At 30.4% G+C, this 19,107-nt stretch overlaps 2 protein-coding genes across 2 annotated transcripts in view; one reads left to right on the forward strand and one right to left on the reverse strand.

Moving 5' to 3' along the window:
• The first annotated feature begins 4,094 nt into the window (after positions 1 to 4,094).
• Positions 4,095 to 10,503, forward strand: LOC132927061 (facilitated trehalose transporter Tret1-2 homolog). Its single transcript, XM_060991511.1, is given in 6 exon segments — positions 4,095 to 4,243; positions 4,988 to 5,052; positions 6,832 to 7,194; positions 8,130 to 8,605; positions 9,759 to 10,137; positions 10,140 to 10,503. Coding segments are annotated over 6 exon segments (1,575 nt in total). The 3' UTR covers positions 10,283 to 10,503.
• Positions 10,504 to 14,346: 3,843 nt separating this feature from the next.
• The window catches only part of LOC132932429 (facilitated trehalose transporter Tret1-2 homolog), a 73,255-nt gene continuing 68,494 nt past the window's right edge, over positions 14,347 to 19,107 (reverse strand). The window contains 5 exon segments of the mRNA XM_060998804.1: positions 14,347 to 15,223; positions 16,820 to 16,926; positions 16,929 to 17,013; positions 17,015 to 17,086; positions 17,088 to 17,296. Of these exon segments, the coding sequence (XP_060854787.1) occupies positions 14,663 to 15,223; positions 16,820 to 16,926; positions 16,929 to 17,013; positions 17,015 to 17,086; positions 17,088 to 17,296 (1,034 nt within the window). The 3' untranslated portion in view covers positions 14,347 to 14,662.

Below are 19,107 nucleotides of genomic sequence, written 5' to 3' on the forward strand. Positions count from 1 at the left end.
CATATTGTATTAGCCCAATGTAACACTATACCGCTTTCGCCGTACAAATCACCACAACGTTTGGGATCAGGTGGGTATTTATTTTTATCTAGATAAAGATAAACACACAGGCACAATTAAAATTTATCTAGATGTTCAAATAAAAGATAACTCGAATCTAAATGCATATTTGTTTAAACAAAGAAGATTGCGATGAACATTTTCTATGTTTAGTAAATAAAGATACAACTTTAAAGCGCTCAAAGTCCTTAACCGTACATGGTTAAAACATCGCGGTAAATGATAAGAAGATCAGGAAAAATATGAAACAGAACTTTTAAAAATCAATAAAAAAATATTCGTTTATGCAATGGTATTTAATTTATCCTTTTTATGATGCATTTATTTTGTTTTAACTAATCTGGCATACAGGTATAAATGTATATTGTATCGTTAAATATATTTTGTATTACTGGTCATATATAAATACATATTTTCATATTTTCTTTTATTCTTTTTATTTATATGTGTTATTGTTTGAGTAAATACAATTTGATCTGTTGATAGTCAACAATGGGTTAGAGTATTACTTATTGTTTTTTCTGACCTGTTATTACTTTTAAGAAATAAAAATTTGAAATTTAATAAATTTTATTCCACTTGGACATTTTCCACCAAAAAATAACTAATTGTCTTGGAACACCATAGGGACTACTATTTTGAGAAGTCAACTTTCTTCGACAATAGAACATGCTTAAAGATATTTTAATATATTTGTGTCTTATTTTCAATGATATTTTTTCTGTTCTTTTTTTCCTTGTTTTTTTTTTATTTTGTTCTTTTTTCCTCATTCTTTTTTTTCTCAGTCTGTTTTCCGTGATTCGTTATGACACAAATTAAATTTAAATTAATTTTTCTTTTAGGTATAACTATTATTATTACTGAATACAGAATTGGAATGAATAATGTTTTTTAAATGCTAGGTACAACTATTATAAATCTGCAACAAATATTTTAATCAACTTAAAAATAATTCTAAAAAAGACATTATAATATTTAGTGATGTTGGTACTTGGATACCTATTACATATGAATTAAATTACCATAATATCTTGTTTAGTCAAATAAAAATACAGTCTAATTATAGAATCAGCATTAAATTTATTGCTTAATGCTTTTTATCTTATAAAAAGGTTATGCTTAATAACTATGCAAAAAATATTTTTCTAATTTTATATTTTTTATAATGCATATTAGGTAGTATATTTACTCTTTATTATACTTGTTATATAAACCATAGTACAACTACCTATAACATATTATCTATTCGTGGCATTTGTGTTTAAGAATTCACAATGATTCGTAGAATATTACAGTTTTAAATACATATTCTGTATGTTTAATTAAACATACCACATAATTCATAGGTAAGTATGTCAAATCTTTTATTTGATTATCAAAATTTCAAATAAAATTCAATATATAATTGTTTTACAATATCTCTTTAAACCGTTAAAATCCCCTATCACGCTGCATTACATTAATCAAATATTAAAATAATCGGGATACACGTGACCGCAATAACATATTATTGTACCAAAATAATAAAATTAATTCGTTTTTTCGTATATTATCGACGAATAAGTGTCCTCGAAAAATATAATCGATCAAAATCTGACAGACTTAATATTCATCCCGATTCCCGAGTATCTACGTCATCATATGCTCCGTCCGTTTTTATTGACCCTCAATAACAATGACAATAATTGATAAATTATAATTTTATACAATAAACAATGGTGAAATACAGGCAAACTCAATTAATAAACGTTATTAATTATTATAATATCATGATATACATCAATTGATTATACGTACCGTGGAGTAAGCGGTTAATCGCGACGATTGTTTGATACGTTCCAGTTCAACGGAGACTACGATAAATCATCGTGTGTATAATATAACTACATAATCTAATTTTATCCATCGTGCGATTGACACATATAACAATTTAATAATAAGTACTATAAATTAAGGGAGATGATTATAAAACGTAACCTATACAGTTAATGTCTCTATCTTGCATAATTATTATACTCATATGAAACATGATGTCGTTTCAATATAACATTATATACCTGCTCAAGGTCAGGGCACGAGTAGCTCATAGAACGCTGTCGCCTCATTCGATTTTCAAGTCGGAATAAATCGCTATTAACTATTTAAATTAATTTTGTTGCGGGTGTGTAATTTGATATGGTCGCCCGTAAAACAATGATCGTTTTTGTTATGCTATATGTACAAAAAAAAAATTGTGATTATAAACTTATTATGAAAGTCCACGGTCCGAGTGTATAGGTAATATTATTTAACCGGATATAGAATAAATAAGGAACATAGTTTTACGTATGAAAAAGACGTTAAGACATAGTTTGCCAGCAAAAAAATAAAAATTGTCAACGACGTGTACTGTTGTTACTTTACTATAGGTAATTTATTTTTCTACAGAAGTACGGTATCAGTGGAAAATTTAGGGGAAGAAAGAGAGAGAGACTAAATGAGCTATCAGTCCTTCTCTCCCACATTGACCATATGTTCAAATATAAAGAAAAAAAATTAGTTATTCAGCATTAAAAATTTAATAAAAACATAACATTTTTAATATAAAATACAATATTGAGCATACTATTTACTTAATAAATTGATCTTTACAGAGTACAGACCTCGTACTTTACCTTATAATTAGATAAACATAATATCGTTATGACACATTTTAACATTAAATGTTATAATAGTTTATTATTTGTCAACATTTCGTAATAATTATCGTCGTAAAAATTAAAACAATATGTTTGCCGTTTGGGGACAACAATTTTAGAAAAAAAATAGTATTTACTTTCATCATATACGCATAGATATTGTGACTATATCCTTACGAAAATCTTGGCAATATAGGCAGACTTGGCTGTGTACGTGGAACGCACAGACCTTATTATCTATAACTCAGGGGTTTTTAAACTTTTTACACGTGTGTGAAGGTAGCCCCCAAACTATATAAGACCTATCTAAAAATTATTGTAACCTTATTTTTTCAATTTGTAACTATTTGTAATAAACTTTTTAGAATTTGTAACCTCATATTTTTCAAGCAACGGGTAATTTCTCAATGGGGGGGCTGACTTCAGGCAGCCCCTCCCCCCAACTCAACATAATCCTCCAAAACAGTTACTGATCAATGGTAGTTAATATTTGAATATTTCTATTCGTCACACGTCAATACAAATGTTTACAGTTTTTAATTTTAACGTATTAATGTATTATTTTTATATATAGAGGATCTTTTAATGAAAAATACTCATTGTTTCAAAAACTAAATAAGTACCTTTTTTCTTTTAAACGACAAGTAAAGCAACCGGAGATACAAAGTTGAAAAATTTTGGTACACAGAAAAATATTGGTCTAATTTTGATCATCTAAAGTTAAATACTTATAAAGTAGTGATTTAACTAATTATCTATTATTGTGTACGTTTTAAATTAAATGAATGTATTATATAAAATTAATCAATGAATACAATGTTATTATATATATTATATTTATTCTATTTTTAACGTAATATTTTAAAACATCTGGCTTTAATTTTTTTTTTTTTTTGACGATTCTCACAAAAATACATTTTGTTTACTCATCTAAGAAACTAAATAATAATTTATTATTGATTTTCATGTTTGACGAGATATTTATAAAATATAACTTTGATTAATTGTATTTAATTCAAGTAGATACATTAAAAGTTGTTCGCATTTATTAATCCTAATCTTATAGTATCTAAGTAATATTAGACAATTGTCTATATAACTTGTAAGTATATTTTTAATGCTTTTTAATTATTTCAAAAGCGTGTTTTTAAATAATAAAACTCGCCCAGATAAATGGTATAGTGCTTAAATCGGTTGCATAGAGATAATTACTAAAATGTATTACTATTTAAACTCATTCTCATATTAATCAAATCGAATGTACAAATATAATTTTTAAGCAGATTTTAAAAATAAAATAAAATAAATTGATGTTTATGTATTAAGGTACTGTTGTAATCAGACTTGATTGCCAAAATGACTTTCCAGGATTCATATCTAGGAGTGACATTTTCGTCATCATCTCGTGCATTTATGGGATGGTTCATTGGATTTGTTTCTATTTTCAGTTTAAATTTTAGAAGACCATTTCAGTTAAATTTAGCTGATAAAAATGCAACCACTAGGTAAGACAATAGTAATAATAATAATAATAATAAGTATCGCATTAAAAATTCACATAAATCAAATATGTATTTTGTAATAATAATTATTATTTATAAAATTAAATAATAAGATCAAATTGTATTTTAAAATAATTAATTAACCTAGAGATGTTTCGTATTTACATTTGCAAGATAATTGTTTTTTTTCGGCTGATTTATATTGTATTTTTAACTTACCGTAACTAAATCGCTTAAAAACTCAAGGATATTTTTGAATTGATGCAAGGTAATGAGAACTGGTATTATTCAACCTATAAAATATCCTTAAAAAATTAAAATTAATCTTTAATACCTAGTCCAAAAATTATAGTCACCCGAGTTTTAAGATTATTTTCTCTCTCTCTCTCTCTCGAGAGAGAGAGAGAGAGAGAGAGAGAGAGACAATAGCAACATTAATACATACTTAGAAAACTAATAAGGATTCGGGTGATAGGTTTAACTTATCAGAACAGATTTTTATCGAATTTTATCCATTCTTATATAAAAAATGACTTAAAAACATAAAAATGCACCAAAAATGTCAAAAAATGCAAAATAAAAGTTAATTTTTTAATTCCTTGATGTATGAAATTAACTTTGTGGTTTTAAAGCAATATTTTCGGACACTCAGAAAAAAAATGCAATTTGCATTTAAATCCGTTCCCTAGTAATTTATGTATTTATATATCTGAATCGTTGAACCAACCATAGTTTATCTGTTTACAGTGGTGGACCGCCGGTCATCAGACAAGAGGGAAAAAAGTTCAGACAATACGCTGCCGCACTTTCCGGTAATAAGTACCATATTATATACTTGTATAAAATTATTATTATTAATATTATTGTTGTTGTTGTTGTTGTTGTTGTTGTTGTTGTTATATAAACAAATAATAATTGTATACAACGTTTAATATGTCGTATTAATTTAAATTATTTACAATACAATTATTTTTTAATGTGATATACTATTAATATGTTATGCTTCAGTGTACCATCCATTCGTGTTTTCGTAAATTAATATAGGTAGGTATAAGTTATATTGTTTAAATGTACGATGCGCAAAAAATGCAATAAAAGTTATACTTAACTCGTGAACAGCTGCGCTCGCCAGAATATCGATCTACGTTGCGTGCTCGGACTTTTAACAAACACACTCTTGAGGTGAATTAAAATATTAGCGTAAACAGGTATTTTAGGAAAAAAATTATGGTCGACTTGTTGATTATTCAGAGTTATTGAAAACTATATTATTATATAAACAACATTTCGACGATTAATGTTATAGTCCCGTCTGTCAAATTTAAGGATTGATTATTTTTATAGTACTAAACATTTTTTCTATATTCATTGTAGTCACAAAACATTTTAGTGTTATATTATACAATTTTTATATTAATATTAATTATTTTTTGACAAGACTCGTAAGAAATCTAACAAATCGGTGTATTTACGATAGTTTGTATAATATTGTTACACCCTGAACTCTGAAGTTCGATAATGAGACGATAAATACGTTATTTTATGTCTAAATACGCAGAATAAAAAAAAATCACATTATTAACTACAATAAAACTGAAAATATGTATCTGACAACCGATTTATTTTAAATTATATGTTACTGGTAAAATATAAAAATCGGGTTATGTAAACACTACACATGCCTATTGGATAAAGTAAAAATATTATTTTTAAAACACTTATTTTGTACATTATTCTATACGTGTTTCGATAAAATAAAATATCGATTGTATAGGTAACAAAATACGAAAAAATTAACAAATTAACACTATGCACCATGCACGCCTAACCTAACCAGGCTAACCAGTAGTAGATATGACTATATGAGTAAAGGTGATCCGTAAAAGTGTACTTTTTGCGATTGTGTCTATTAGCGATAATCAATACTTTGAAGCTGTTAACTCAGAAATAAAAATAGGACTCTTCTTTAACTTGATTAAATAAATCAATTTTCTGTATGTTCTGAACCATTAATAGATATTTTAGGAGTGTCTGCTAATAAAATATCTTTTAGAACGTGAATACATATTTTGTAAATGTAAATCTGGAGTACACTTTACAACTCCAGATGCCACCCGAAATTGAGCTGGTTCGATAAATAATTGTACCTACTGAATTGTTAATATTTTTTCATACATAAAATAATAACTTAATAATAACCTACCTAATTATTATACACCATTCAAATACTTAATCAACGGTCAATCCTTCGACAACTTGACGAGTAAACGATTATGTATTTTTTGCACCAAACGAATTCGTCTTAGTATCTATAAATTACCATAATACTCAAATGTATAATAATAACATAATATATTCATATATATATATATATATTTGGGTGAAATGATATTCCCTGCAGATATGTCAGAGTATATCAAATCGTTAGTTGTGTATATAAGACGTGTTTCTGACGCGCATATTCATATAGGTCTGTAAATCGTAGTCTTCTAATATATCACTGTTATTGTTAATAAAATATCCTGCAACTTTATGTACAACATTATAGGATTGACTAGTTTGTTGATCGTGTATCCTTAATTTCGTTACAGCAACGCTCGGGCCGTTCGCCGTGGGTACGGTGTTGGCTTGGATGTCACCCGCGTTGCCAATGCTTCTGTCCGAGAGCTCGAAGATCAAAGTAACACCCGATCAAGGATCATGGGTGGGTTCTCTGATCGCCATCGGTGCCATTTTTGGGTCTATACCGGCCGGCAAATGCGCGGACATATTCGGTCGGAAACCCGTCATCGCCTGCCTCACCATTCCGTTCATCACTAGTTGGTCAATAATATACTTCGCGACCGACGTATGGCAGCTGTACGTGGCACGTCTGATCGCCGGCTCCTGCCTCGGTGGAATCACTGCCACCGTCCCGATGTACATCGGCGAGATAGCTGAAACCTCTATCAGAGGTAAGCGATTTTGTGCAAAGCTTTATTTATTATTATCATTATTATAAATAATAATGTGATGATATGACATCGAAGTTAGGTAATTTTCAAACCACCCTACTTCTATCTGGCTATAAAGTTCTAAACACGCACCGAGGTAACTGGGCGACTATATTATTATTATTATGCATACAATTATAATGGTTTTATTACAAATAAAAATGATGGTGTTTAATTTTAACTTTGGATATGTACCGTGTAAAAATAAAATACATAATATAAGTATTATAACGATTTACATCTCGTTCACGATCATTATACTCTGTCGTAAGTTTACAAATTGTAACTCGACTATTTTCGAATGACGTACGATTTTCCCACGAATTCTAATTTCTATTTATCTCACGTTTATTATTATTAATTCACATGTTGTTGTGGTGTTTATACGCTATGAACGGTATAATAATCATCACATACTAACGCGATATTATTTTATAATTAATATTTTCTCATTATTCGTCGACCGCATATAAAACTGCAGTCCCTACACATTTATATGCGTATCGTAGTCTATGAACGAATACAAGTATTAAAGCAACTTAATACCCAGCCGTATCTTGTATTGTTATTGTTGATTAGGACTTAGAAAAAAAAAACTAGTTGCGCATAAAAAATGTTTATTTTTATTCTATGCACAAGAAATAACTTATCTTGCAGTTTTCACTTACGCAAAATGTCACGCTGTTTTATACCATCAATTTATTTTTGTTGGTTAAATACTTAAATGTATAGATTATGGCTTTTTAACAGCCATGGTATACCGCCACAAATAATTTTTGTCAATGACAAAATAATATTAAAACAGGACAACAGGTATATTAAAACTTTAGGTATTATTGTACACTAACATATTTTATATGACAAGCACACATATACGAAACAAACCTTTTCTGCAGGAGAACTGTGCTCGTACGTCCAGGTGAACGTAACGCTGGGCATATTATACGTTTATGCGATCGGCCCGTTCGTGAATTACTATTGGCTGGCCATCATGTGCGGTATACTACCGTTGATCTGGTGCATCCTGGTCATATTGGTACTACCGGAATCGCCTACGTACCTCTTGAAATGTGGCAGGAAGGAGGATGCGGAAAAATCGTTGGTGTTGTTGCGCGGGAAGGACTACAACATTTCCGGCGAGATGAGTATACTGCAACAGCACATCGAGGAGTCGAAAAAATACACCGGCACTTTCAAGGATATGATATCATCCAGGGCCACGATCCGAGCGGCAATCACCGTTTTAGGACTGCTCAACTTCCTGTCGTGTTCGGGCATAAACGTAGTAATATTTTATGCACAGTCAATATTCGAGAACAGCAACTGCAGCGTATCCCCGAAAGTCTGCTCTATCATCATTGGAGTCTTTCAAGTGAGTACCCAACAGGCGACTGTCTGAACTGTAAATGGTACGAATACTGTATGATTTTTAATTCTAACTGATCGAAAATATTTTCCATACATCTATCAAATTATGCATGCTTCGTAGATGTTAGTATTGGTATATTAGCGCCTTTACTCGTAGAATAGTTTGCATCAGTGGGAAATTTGACTTTAATATTCCAACAGTCTTAGTAAATTGTGTTGTTCCAATTGAAATTTTTCAGTCATATGAATTCATTTTTTGGAAAATTAACGATTGAAATAAATACGTTTTTAAATTCAATAAAAAAATATCTTGATCTATATATAGTCTGCCTATCACGTGTATTTTCAATAGCTAACAGCTATTGTATAATAACTTCAGTGAAAGATCCAGACATTTTTTTAAAGGGGCCACATTATTTATATTTTTAATAAATTAATTATCAATTATATATTAAATTAGTATACGAGTAAAATATACAAATAAAATTGCAACACCAATATATATATTGGTCAATTATATAGGTATTTATATAATTTTTAAAATCATATATATATATTATATAAATGAGAAAATGACTTTTTCAAAAATTTTCTGTAATTCAACAGAGAACACGTGCCCCTGTGACCCCCTGACCCGCCACTGAATAACGGTGATAACCGAAACTCGAATTTAATCGTAAAAAATAGTACATATATTATATTATAATTATATTTGATGGACGATATAGGTAGCTGCGAACCGCAATAGTCAGTTGCCATAAATTGTTTTGACTATGATTTTACCTATTACTTTTTATTTTATGTTGATATATTATAATATTATGTGAATAACGTGCGAAATATAAATCCATAAATATTCGACTTGCGTCTTACAAATTATCACAAATTTTACGGGTGGTCGACTCGAAAATATAATATACAATAACAACATAATATGGTATACAGTATAGAATCCGCTTATTTGGGACACCACATAAAGAGGACAACCGCTTAATAGGGACAGATTGGCATAGTCCCGAACGAATGTATCGGTTTATTAGTTATTCGGTTATAATCGCGTGACAGTCGGACGATGGGGACACATAGGTCACCGCCCAATGTGTCCCGATTAAGCGGGTTCTACTAGTCTATACTGTACTAACTAACGCACAACACAGGTCATATTCACATTCGCGTCCTCGCAACTGGTGGACAGGGCCGGTCGGCGGGTACTATTGCTGATATCCGACTCCGTCATGGCCGTATGTCTCGGCACCCTGGCCTATTACTTCTGGCTGCAGGAGCACGGCGTTGACGTGTCATCGTTCAGCCTGATACCTCTGATCAGTCTGGGCGTGTACGTCAGTACGTTCGCACTGGGATTCGGACCCATACCGGGCGTTATGATCGGCGAGTTGTTCAGTCCGGAATTCAAGGGGTTGGCCATCGGCATCGTGTGCGTGCTCGCGTCGTTGATCGAGTTCTGCGTCGTCAAGACGTACCAGACACTGTTGAACTACTGCGACCACGGTATCACGTTCGCCATATTCGCCGGGTTTGCATACTAGGTACCATGTTCGTGTGGTTCCTGGTGCCGGAGACGAAAAACAAGACTCTCCAGGAGATCCAGGAGGAGCTCTCCGGCAAGAAAAAACCAAAGGCGCGGAACGCGGACCAGTCGCAGGACGCGACGGGATCGTAGGCCGCTATACCGCATAATAAGACTATATAGCATTGCGACCACCAGAACGCAAATTATGTATATATGTCACATAGTGTTACAACCGTACGCATATTTATATATTATTCTTATTCGCAAGTTAAAAAAATAAACAATTTTAATTGTCAATAATTTTGATGTTGTGTTTTCTAGGCTCATTTTTTTTTTTTTTTTTTTTAGCAGTTGGGTTAAATAAAAAATTGACATCAGATAACCATACTATAGTAGGTTTTTTGCTATAGGTATGTAACCTAATTGTTAAAATTCAAAGTTGTGTTTGGCTTTCTAGTGATTTGAATTTCATAGTTATTTGTTGATTTTTTTAAATTGTATATGTATCTATAGAAGTATATTAGACCACCGGGCAATACATTTCCACCCTATATTTCCTCACGGCGGCATACTTATTGTTGTTATAATATATGTTTTAAATAACATTATAATATATTTACTCATCATATTTCACGTTACACATTGTGATTGTTTACATATGTCAATTTGTTTTCAAAAATATTTAAAATTTAAAAGACACGTAGCAGTGTATGTTATTATAATGTTTTAACTCATGCTCATGTCTGAAGAGAATAGAAAAATATATTATTAAAATAATTTTAATAATAATAATTTTCATCAATTATAAGTGCAGGTGGAATATAGAAAATGATAATGTAAATATAATTTTAAATAATTTATTGGTGAATATTTTTCATTATTGAATGACTATCTTGTATAAACATAAAGTGAGTGTTAAATAATATTAGCCACTCACAAGTTACATAATATAGCAGTTAGTGAATTGAATACTGCAGTATCAAAAAACCCAATTATTTTGAATTATAAATGTAAAAAAGACCACGGTGAAAATCTATCCACCTATCGTACTAATACGAGTTATTATTATATGTCGTTATTGACGAGCCAACATCTATAGTCCATAGACAATATTTTGGGGATGAAAATATGACATTGTTATACAATTGCGATTCACATAAATAAATGATTTTAAGCCCACCAGTATAATACAATATGAAAATAAATAATGATATAATATCGTTCACTATAATTGTGATGCTATATACTCTTCAAAAAAGTATTCTAGCAATAAATTAAAAAATGAAACCAATTATGAAGCATCTTTTATATTATTTTGTCTCCTATTGTTAGAAAAATATTGGTCAAGCACTCAAGCCCAATCCTCAATCTATCAATATATATATATATATATAGTTGAATTTTCTTTGAAATCGGATAATCCTATTTTGATATCCACATAGATCTATACATCTTATAAAGGAACCTTAACAATCGGCTTTATCGTACATGATTTGTATGTTTTAACCGAAAAAATGTAGTTATTTCAACAATAACTGTAAATTACTTTTAATAATAATACTCAGGTACGTATAAATGTACCTATAATGTATAAATTATTTGTAAGTTGTACAGCGTAGTTGCATAGGTATAATATAATATACTTTTTGGGAAATAAGTATAGAACGATATCCAAAAAACATGGATACAATGGAATACAATTTTTTTAGTATAAAAGATTATCCGAGCGATAAAGAGACTGTGTGTGATGAGGATGACTAAGTTTATTGATATCAATGTTTTTTTTCAATAGATCTGAATTGAAAATTGTTAATCGTAGCTGTAAAATACAGAATGATTTCCAATCATAATAAAATATAATATTTAACTATCTATTAGTATATTATTATTTTTAATATTATCGTTTCATAAACTTTATCCAAATAACATTCACAATTTTTTCACTTTTTTTTCCGCACAATTTTGAATACATTTTTATACGATATTTTTTAATATTTTTTAAACAAAGGCGTACTATCGTGAAATGCTATAACGATTGTTGGTTAGAACAGGAATGAAACATATTTTAAGAGTGCCAGACAATGAAAACATTGATTTTTTTATATATCAAAAAATATTTTAATGATATTATTATTAAAATAGAACTATTATATTATAATAATCTACATTGATATCTTCTCTGGAATACGCTAATATTTTAACTATAGTAATTGTATGTAAATAATTTGTTGTCTACTTAAAACTAATATGTTACGCGTTTCGTTATTATAATAATATACCTATATAATTCAAAGATATATACCTAACTAATAACTAATTATTTACAAATGATAAATACCTTAAAAACTAAAGACATGTTACAATACAATACATATTATTAAATACGTGTACAACATAAAATACGGTAAATTATGATAATCGACCAATTGTCATATAATATATTATTATAATAATTACTAACAATAATAATAACAATAAATGGCCTGTTGCACGTCCGCCGCGCGCAACCGTTGAACAGCGGCATAGGTGCACGCGACTTGAGCAACGCGTTGAAAACATATAATAATTTTTTACATCGCCATCGTTTAAATGTTAAATCTTTTCGAAAAAAAAAATGATTAACATAAACTAACATAACCGCGATATGCAACGTGAAATATGATGCGTAAATATAATGTAATTTGAAACGTACACTATATATTACAACAATATAATATTATTATACATTAATTAAAGTCGATAATTTGAACGTAGCGCATGTCACTAAAATGGTAAGGTATATTATAATAATAATAAAATATAATGTAATAATTCACAATAATCTTAGGAAGACCGAGTGAATATCAACGGCGAGTCGTCGGGATCGTACAGTTGAAATGTATGATAAAAATGATCCTAATCTAAACGAAATTAGTAATAATTCATAATGAACGAGTGAATTTTTATTTTTAAATGTGTGTGATAAGGAATAAATGTATATAAAAATTGTAACGAATATTTATAATATGTGCTTTGAATTGACATTGTAATATGACATACACCTAATTATCTAATATAAAATAAAACAATATTATATGTATAAAAAATAAATATTTAATATTTCAATATTTGTGTTTGAGCAAACTCTATATAACTGCATTTAAACCGTTTTTTTTAGACACTAAAAACTACCTGCGATTAGCCGGTTTCAAATATATAATATATATATATATATATATATGTATAAATCACAAATACGCTAAGGGTTTAATAAATATATATATATATAATATATATGTTATAATTTTTAAAGTATAAATATTTTATTAAAATAATGCAGCACAATGTTTGAAGGTATTTGTACTTTTAGACGATAAAGGACGGTATATTGTGCGGGGTAGTTTGAAAAATAGGGCTTATACAAATTTAATATATTATAATCATCTATTTTATTGTCTGTGTTATGTAAAAATTGATTTTAAATCGTTTGTCTAAGAAAGAAAACCCGAGAAATCCCCTGGAACATACTTTCAATTTCAATCTTTATTATTATTGTCACATGCGCGTCGCGTGAGATTCTATACTGCACCACCGAACCACTGACCGGACACGAAAACTTGAGCGGAATCATTTTTACATAAATATATAATATATATATATATAGAACTGGAAACGTATTGTGCTGTTTCGATTAACTCGTGTTTTACACGTACCTATACCAAATACATACGATGGTCTATTTTAACGTCTGTAACTATAAACTACGTGGCTTAAGGCCAAGCACCGTCAATATACGAATCACGTTCGGTTCGGAAGAAAACAATTGGAATCAATAACGTTTGAAAATAAATAAATAAATAATATGATTTTCGTGTAATGAAACGTGTCGGAAATAAAACTCCCAAATACCCCCGATCGAATGAGTGTAATATATTATATAATATATATATATTTTATAATGTGGTATTTATGACTTATGAGTCCTTTCGAAAGGAGTTGACAATAAAATGGAATGCAATATATTATATGTTATGTCAATATAAACAGTGTAAATGTTACGATGTGAAAAAAAAAATCAAATACATAACTAAGTATGTATATATGATATACATAAATACCCAAAAACATAATATATAATATTATATAATATATTCAACATGTGAAGAACATGCCGGGTAAAACGAGTCACTCGATTTGAAAATAAGCAAAAAAAAAAAAAATTAATAAAACAAAAATGCATTTTTAAAAAAAAATAAAACGGTTTTTTTCAGTGTATTTGATATTAAAACAGTTTTTTGATAAAAATAAAAAAAAATTATTTGGGGTTAAAAAATTGTAAAAAATATTGTTTTCTTCAAAACCCCGCCCGCCCAGCTCGTCAAATTCGATCGCACACGCACACACGCACCCACACGCCCTATGCAATATTGTACATTTACATTATTAGATATATATATATATAGGTATTATTTATATTACTCATGTCGTGTGATAAAATTAAATTGCGTGTGCGCGTGCACAACGATATTGTGCATTATATTTGATTTGTGTTCAGACGATCGCGGCATGGTCGCCGGTCAGCGAGTCCATCATTTGGTGTTTCTTGTTTCCCTTGGGGTTGTCCTTCCGGTTGTTCTTCTTCTTGCCACTGAGCTCGTTTTGGATCTCTTGCAGCGTCTTGTTCTTGGTTTCCGGCACCAGGAACCACACGAAAACGGTGCCCAGCACGCAGAACCCGGCGAATATCCAGAACGTGATGCCGTGGTCGAACCAATCCAACAGGTTCTGGTACATCTTGACTACGACGAACTCGAGCAGCGACGCGATCACGCACACGATGCCCAGTGCCAGGCCCTTGACGTCCGGACTGAAAAGCTCGCCCATCATGACTCCGGGTATGGGCCCGAAGCCCAGCGAGAACGTACTGATGTACACGCCCAAGCTGATCAGCGGTATCAGACTGAACGCCGACACGTCGACGGCGTGCTCCTGGAGCCAGAAGAAGTAGCCCAGGCAGCCCAGGCACACGGCCATCACCGAGTCAGAGATCAGCAACAACACACGCCGACCGGCCTTGTCCACCAGCAGGGCAGACGCGAACGTGAACTTGACCTGCGGACATGACATAATATCGTTACAGTTGTTGTACGTGGGTCGTAACCACGTTAATAATATGATATGATATTTGTGTAACGACGACGATCGATTTATACGATCGGAGAAGAAATCGATAGAGTAAATAAAATATATTATATAGTTATAGACCGCGATGTATTGGTTTACGCGACGGCTAATAAAATAAAACTTATACTAGTAATAAGATTACTGCAAATGCATTTGTGATATTATTCACGAGCCGCGAAGCGCGTAAACTTTAACTTTGGAAAAGGTTTATACATCGATATCATATTACTATACGCACGATATATTATTATTATTATTATTATTATGATGATAGAAAAATGCTCGACAAGTATGTACTAGTAAGTACGTACTTACACGGAATAATTTATATATATATCATAAACAATGAACAAATATTAAAAAAATTTACGGCATTATGTTTTTATACAACAGTTGTTCATTATTTTAACTAGATTTAATATTCTTTGTAATTGTTCGATAAATTAATGAGTAATATTCCCTAAATATAAATTATTTGGTAATCCCCCACTTAACGGTAAGTCTCTTGGAGAATTTCGACGAACAAACATGGAATAATGAATTACAACTACATTTATCAATAGGAGTTTGAGGCTTAGGATAAGTGGGGTGCAGCACTGAAATGTCAGTATTATAGGAGAAAATCTGATTATTACAACTTGTGAGCACAAAGTGCACAGTGCTTGTAAACATGGATAGGATAACTCTCTAGGCTCAAAATGATATTTCCATCACGAATGTTTAGTTTTTTTTCACACTTAGTTTTTATTCTATATTTTAATTTTGATATTTCTCACGATGTTGTGGTATGTTAGCACCGCCAAACACGAGGGCTTAGTTGCGCATGTAAGTGTTATCAAACACGTCCATAGACGTAAATTGTTTGAAATAATTCAAAGTTTGTGACTGTTAATTAAGCATAATTTTTTTCGGGGGTTAAAATTCCTTAGTTTTGCATATTCGTGTTAAATCACTAGAAAAGACTTTGGGCTGACTACGAAGTTGTTATAAGATGTAACATAATTAAACCTACGACAAATTTATTTTGCATATATTTGCATATTTTAGGCGTTATTTTTTTTTTTTACTTTTAATAACGCATATTTAGTAATTTTTGCATGTCCGTAAAAAATAATATAGATTAATGCGGTTGTAATAAGAGTTAATATAAAGTTAAACGCAAAGAAAGATTGAAATAGTGAACTTAAAATATTTGTTTCGATTTAAGTTATCGACATAATACAGTAATAAATAAAATCATGCCCCATCCAATTCCTAACAATTGACGGTTATCGTCCGTAAAATAGAATAATTAATAACCTAAGCACTATAGCTGCGGTAACAATAAATAATCTAGTACCTAATAATTAATGGTCACTTTAGATAGCTGTCAAAAATGTAGGTATGTGATAGTTCATTCAGTTATTTTTTTTATCATACGAATTATTAATGAAATAAAGAATGAAACAGGCTAGATTAAAAATTAAAAATTAAAGTCTTACTTCACCTCCGTGACGTTTACAGTATACATTTTTAGGTACTCACTTGGAGGACTCCAATGATAATTGAGCTGACTTGCGGAGATATGCTGCTGCTGCTGCTTTTGAATATAGATTCGGCGTAAAATATGAGAACGTTGATGCCCGAAAACGTAAGAAACTGAGCAGCCCCATGACGGCGATTGATGCGCGGACCGTAGCCCTAGATGATATTAGATCCTTGAACTTGCTGCTTCGCTGTTTGCTCTTCCTCGAGCTGCTGTTGCAGCTCCTCTAGCTCACCGGCGATGTCGTATTCGTGTCCACGCAACAAGTACTAGCGAATGTTCCGCCTCCTTCCTTCTGCCGGCTCGTAACAGGTATGTGGGTGTCTCGGGCGCCACTAATAGGACCAGGACGAACATGATGACCGGTATGATTCCACATAGGATAGCCAGCCCTTCGTAAGATACAAATGGACCGATGGCATACACGTACAATATACCCAACGTCACCTTCACCTGGATGTAAGAGCCAAGTTCACCTGCAGAAGATGTTTCGTATTACATATTATAGATTATGACATAATAAATAGTTCCAATTTATTATTTTTTTTAGGTTTAATGTTAGAGGAGTGAATTTACCTACTATCAAACTAAAAGGTAAGAACAAGAACAATACCTATCTGTGCTCTCGCTCTTTGTTTTTTTACAATATTTATTTTATTTTAAGTATGTTATATGAATATTTATAACTTTTAACATTTCACACACTCTTAACTTGCTTGAAAACTAAGATGAATGGTAAAATGAGTAGTAATTAATTATATATTGTTTGTTAAGTCCTTCTAATGTTAAGCTAAAATACCCCAGCACCTTAAATGAAACCATCAGAACTTATTTTAACTTGCAAGGAAGTAAGAACTATAGTATAACTATACAATACTGCAATAATATACGAATATACGGTATAATATATTATTAAATATTGACATAGTAGATAACAATTTTTTTTTTTTTTTTTTTTGGTTAAATCGGTATTTTTCTATGTAATAAGATTTAATTTATGTTTAATTCAATTAGACCGAACAATAAATAAAAATCATACTACTTATTAATATTTACTATTTTTATTAAAGCAATGAGTTATGGGAAATATGAACTAATATAATTTTCATAATCTTAATTACAAAATTATAAGATGCAAAAAAAAAAACGTTGCGCATGTTCGTACTGCGTGCAGAAGTCATAATAGGCGTTTCACTCACACTTATAAGTTATGATAATTATTCGATAAATTCGTACACGCTACACACAGATTCATTTGTCGTAATATTATAGCAAAAATATTTATTAATTCAAATTCTGAGTTTCGGAATTTTGAAGTATACCTAATGACCATATTTATAGATCGTTAGATATTTTATGATTTTATTATATTGTTTTAGGAGTTATGAGGAATGAGGTATGCCACTTTAAAAACTATAAGTAATTATACAAGTGAAATGCAATAATAAATGTCTCAGTATAACGAATATTATACTCAATATTATAATATAGGTATATGTATTTTGTTAAAACTATCGTAAAGGGTAATTATCATTAATACACAAGGTTTAATAACTAAGAAACTACTCGTCCAAATTTTAATTTAGATGTGTCGTTTTTAAAAAAATTCTATACTTTTAATAATTTACAGTAAAAAAAGTGATTTTCATTCGAAAAAAAAATAGTTTGTATAGCCATATGACATCACTTATTTAATGGTATGTAAATCTAAGTAACTGAAAATGTTATCTCTCAGTAGGTATTTACTTATTAAAGATGACTAAAATTCTAATTTCAACATATTATTAAAGAATAAAAAAAGGGGTGTGTATACTTGGTGAGTTACCGTGTATTCTACTTAGGGAACTGTGAAAGTGCATGACGAATAACGAGAATTATTACCTAGATAATATCGATTACAAAATAAAACTGCATTTGTTAATAATTTTATATCGCGTATACAAACAATACTACGATGTGTGCATTATTAATAATAAACGTGAGACAAATATAATTCGTGGGAAAATCGTACGCCATTTAAAAACAGTCGAGTTTCAAATATTTATGAACTGGGAGACAGACGACGGAGTACTTAATGACTGTGTGTGAGGTAAAACATAATATTGTTATGTATATTATTTTATGCACAGTATATGTTTATCAAGAATACCACCGCCAACGAATCCCTAAAAATTTGAACAAGTTCTAGGAATTTTACTCGATAGCAATTTGTCAGTGTCAAGACAGTGAAAAAACGCCAGCGATTTGGTCACGGTTGTATCTAAAGGGCTGTGATTAATCTAGGAAT

The sequence above is a fragment of the Rhopalosiphum padi genome, chromosome 1 (genome assembly GCF_020882245.1).
Source record: "Rhopalosiphum padi isolate XX-2018 chromosome 1, ASM2088224v1, whole genome shotgun sequence".
In the NCBI taxonomy this organism is placed as follows: domain Eukaryota; kingdom Metazoa; phylum Arthropoda; class Insecta; order Hemiptera; family Aphididae; genus Rhopalosiphum; species Rhopalosiphum padi.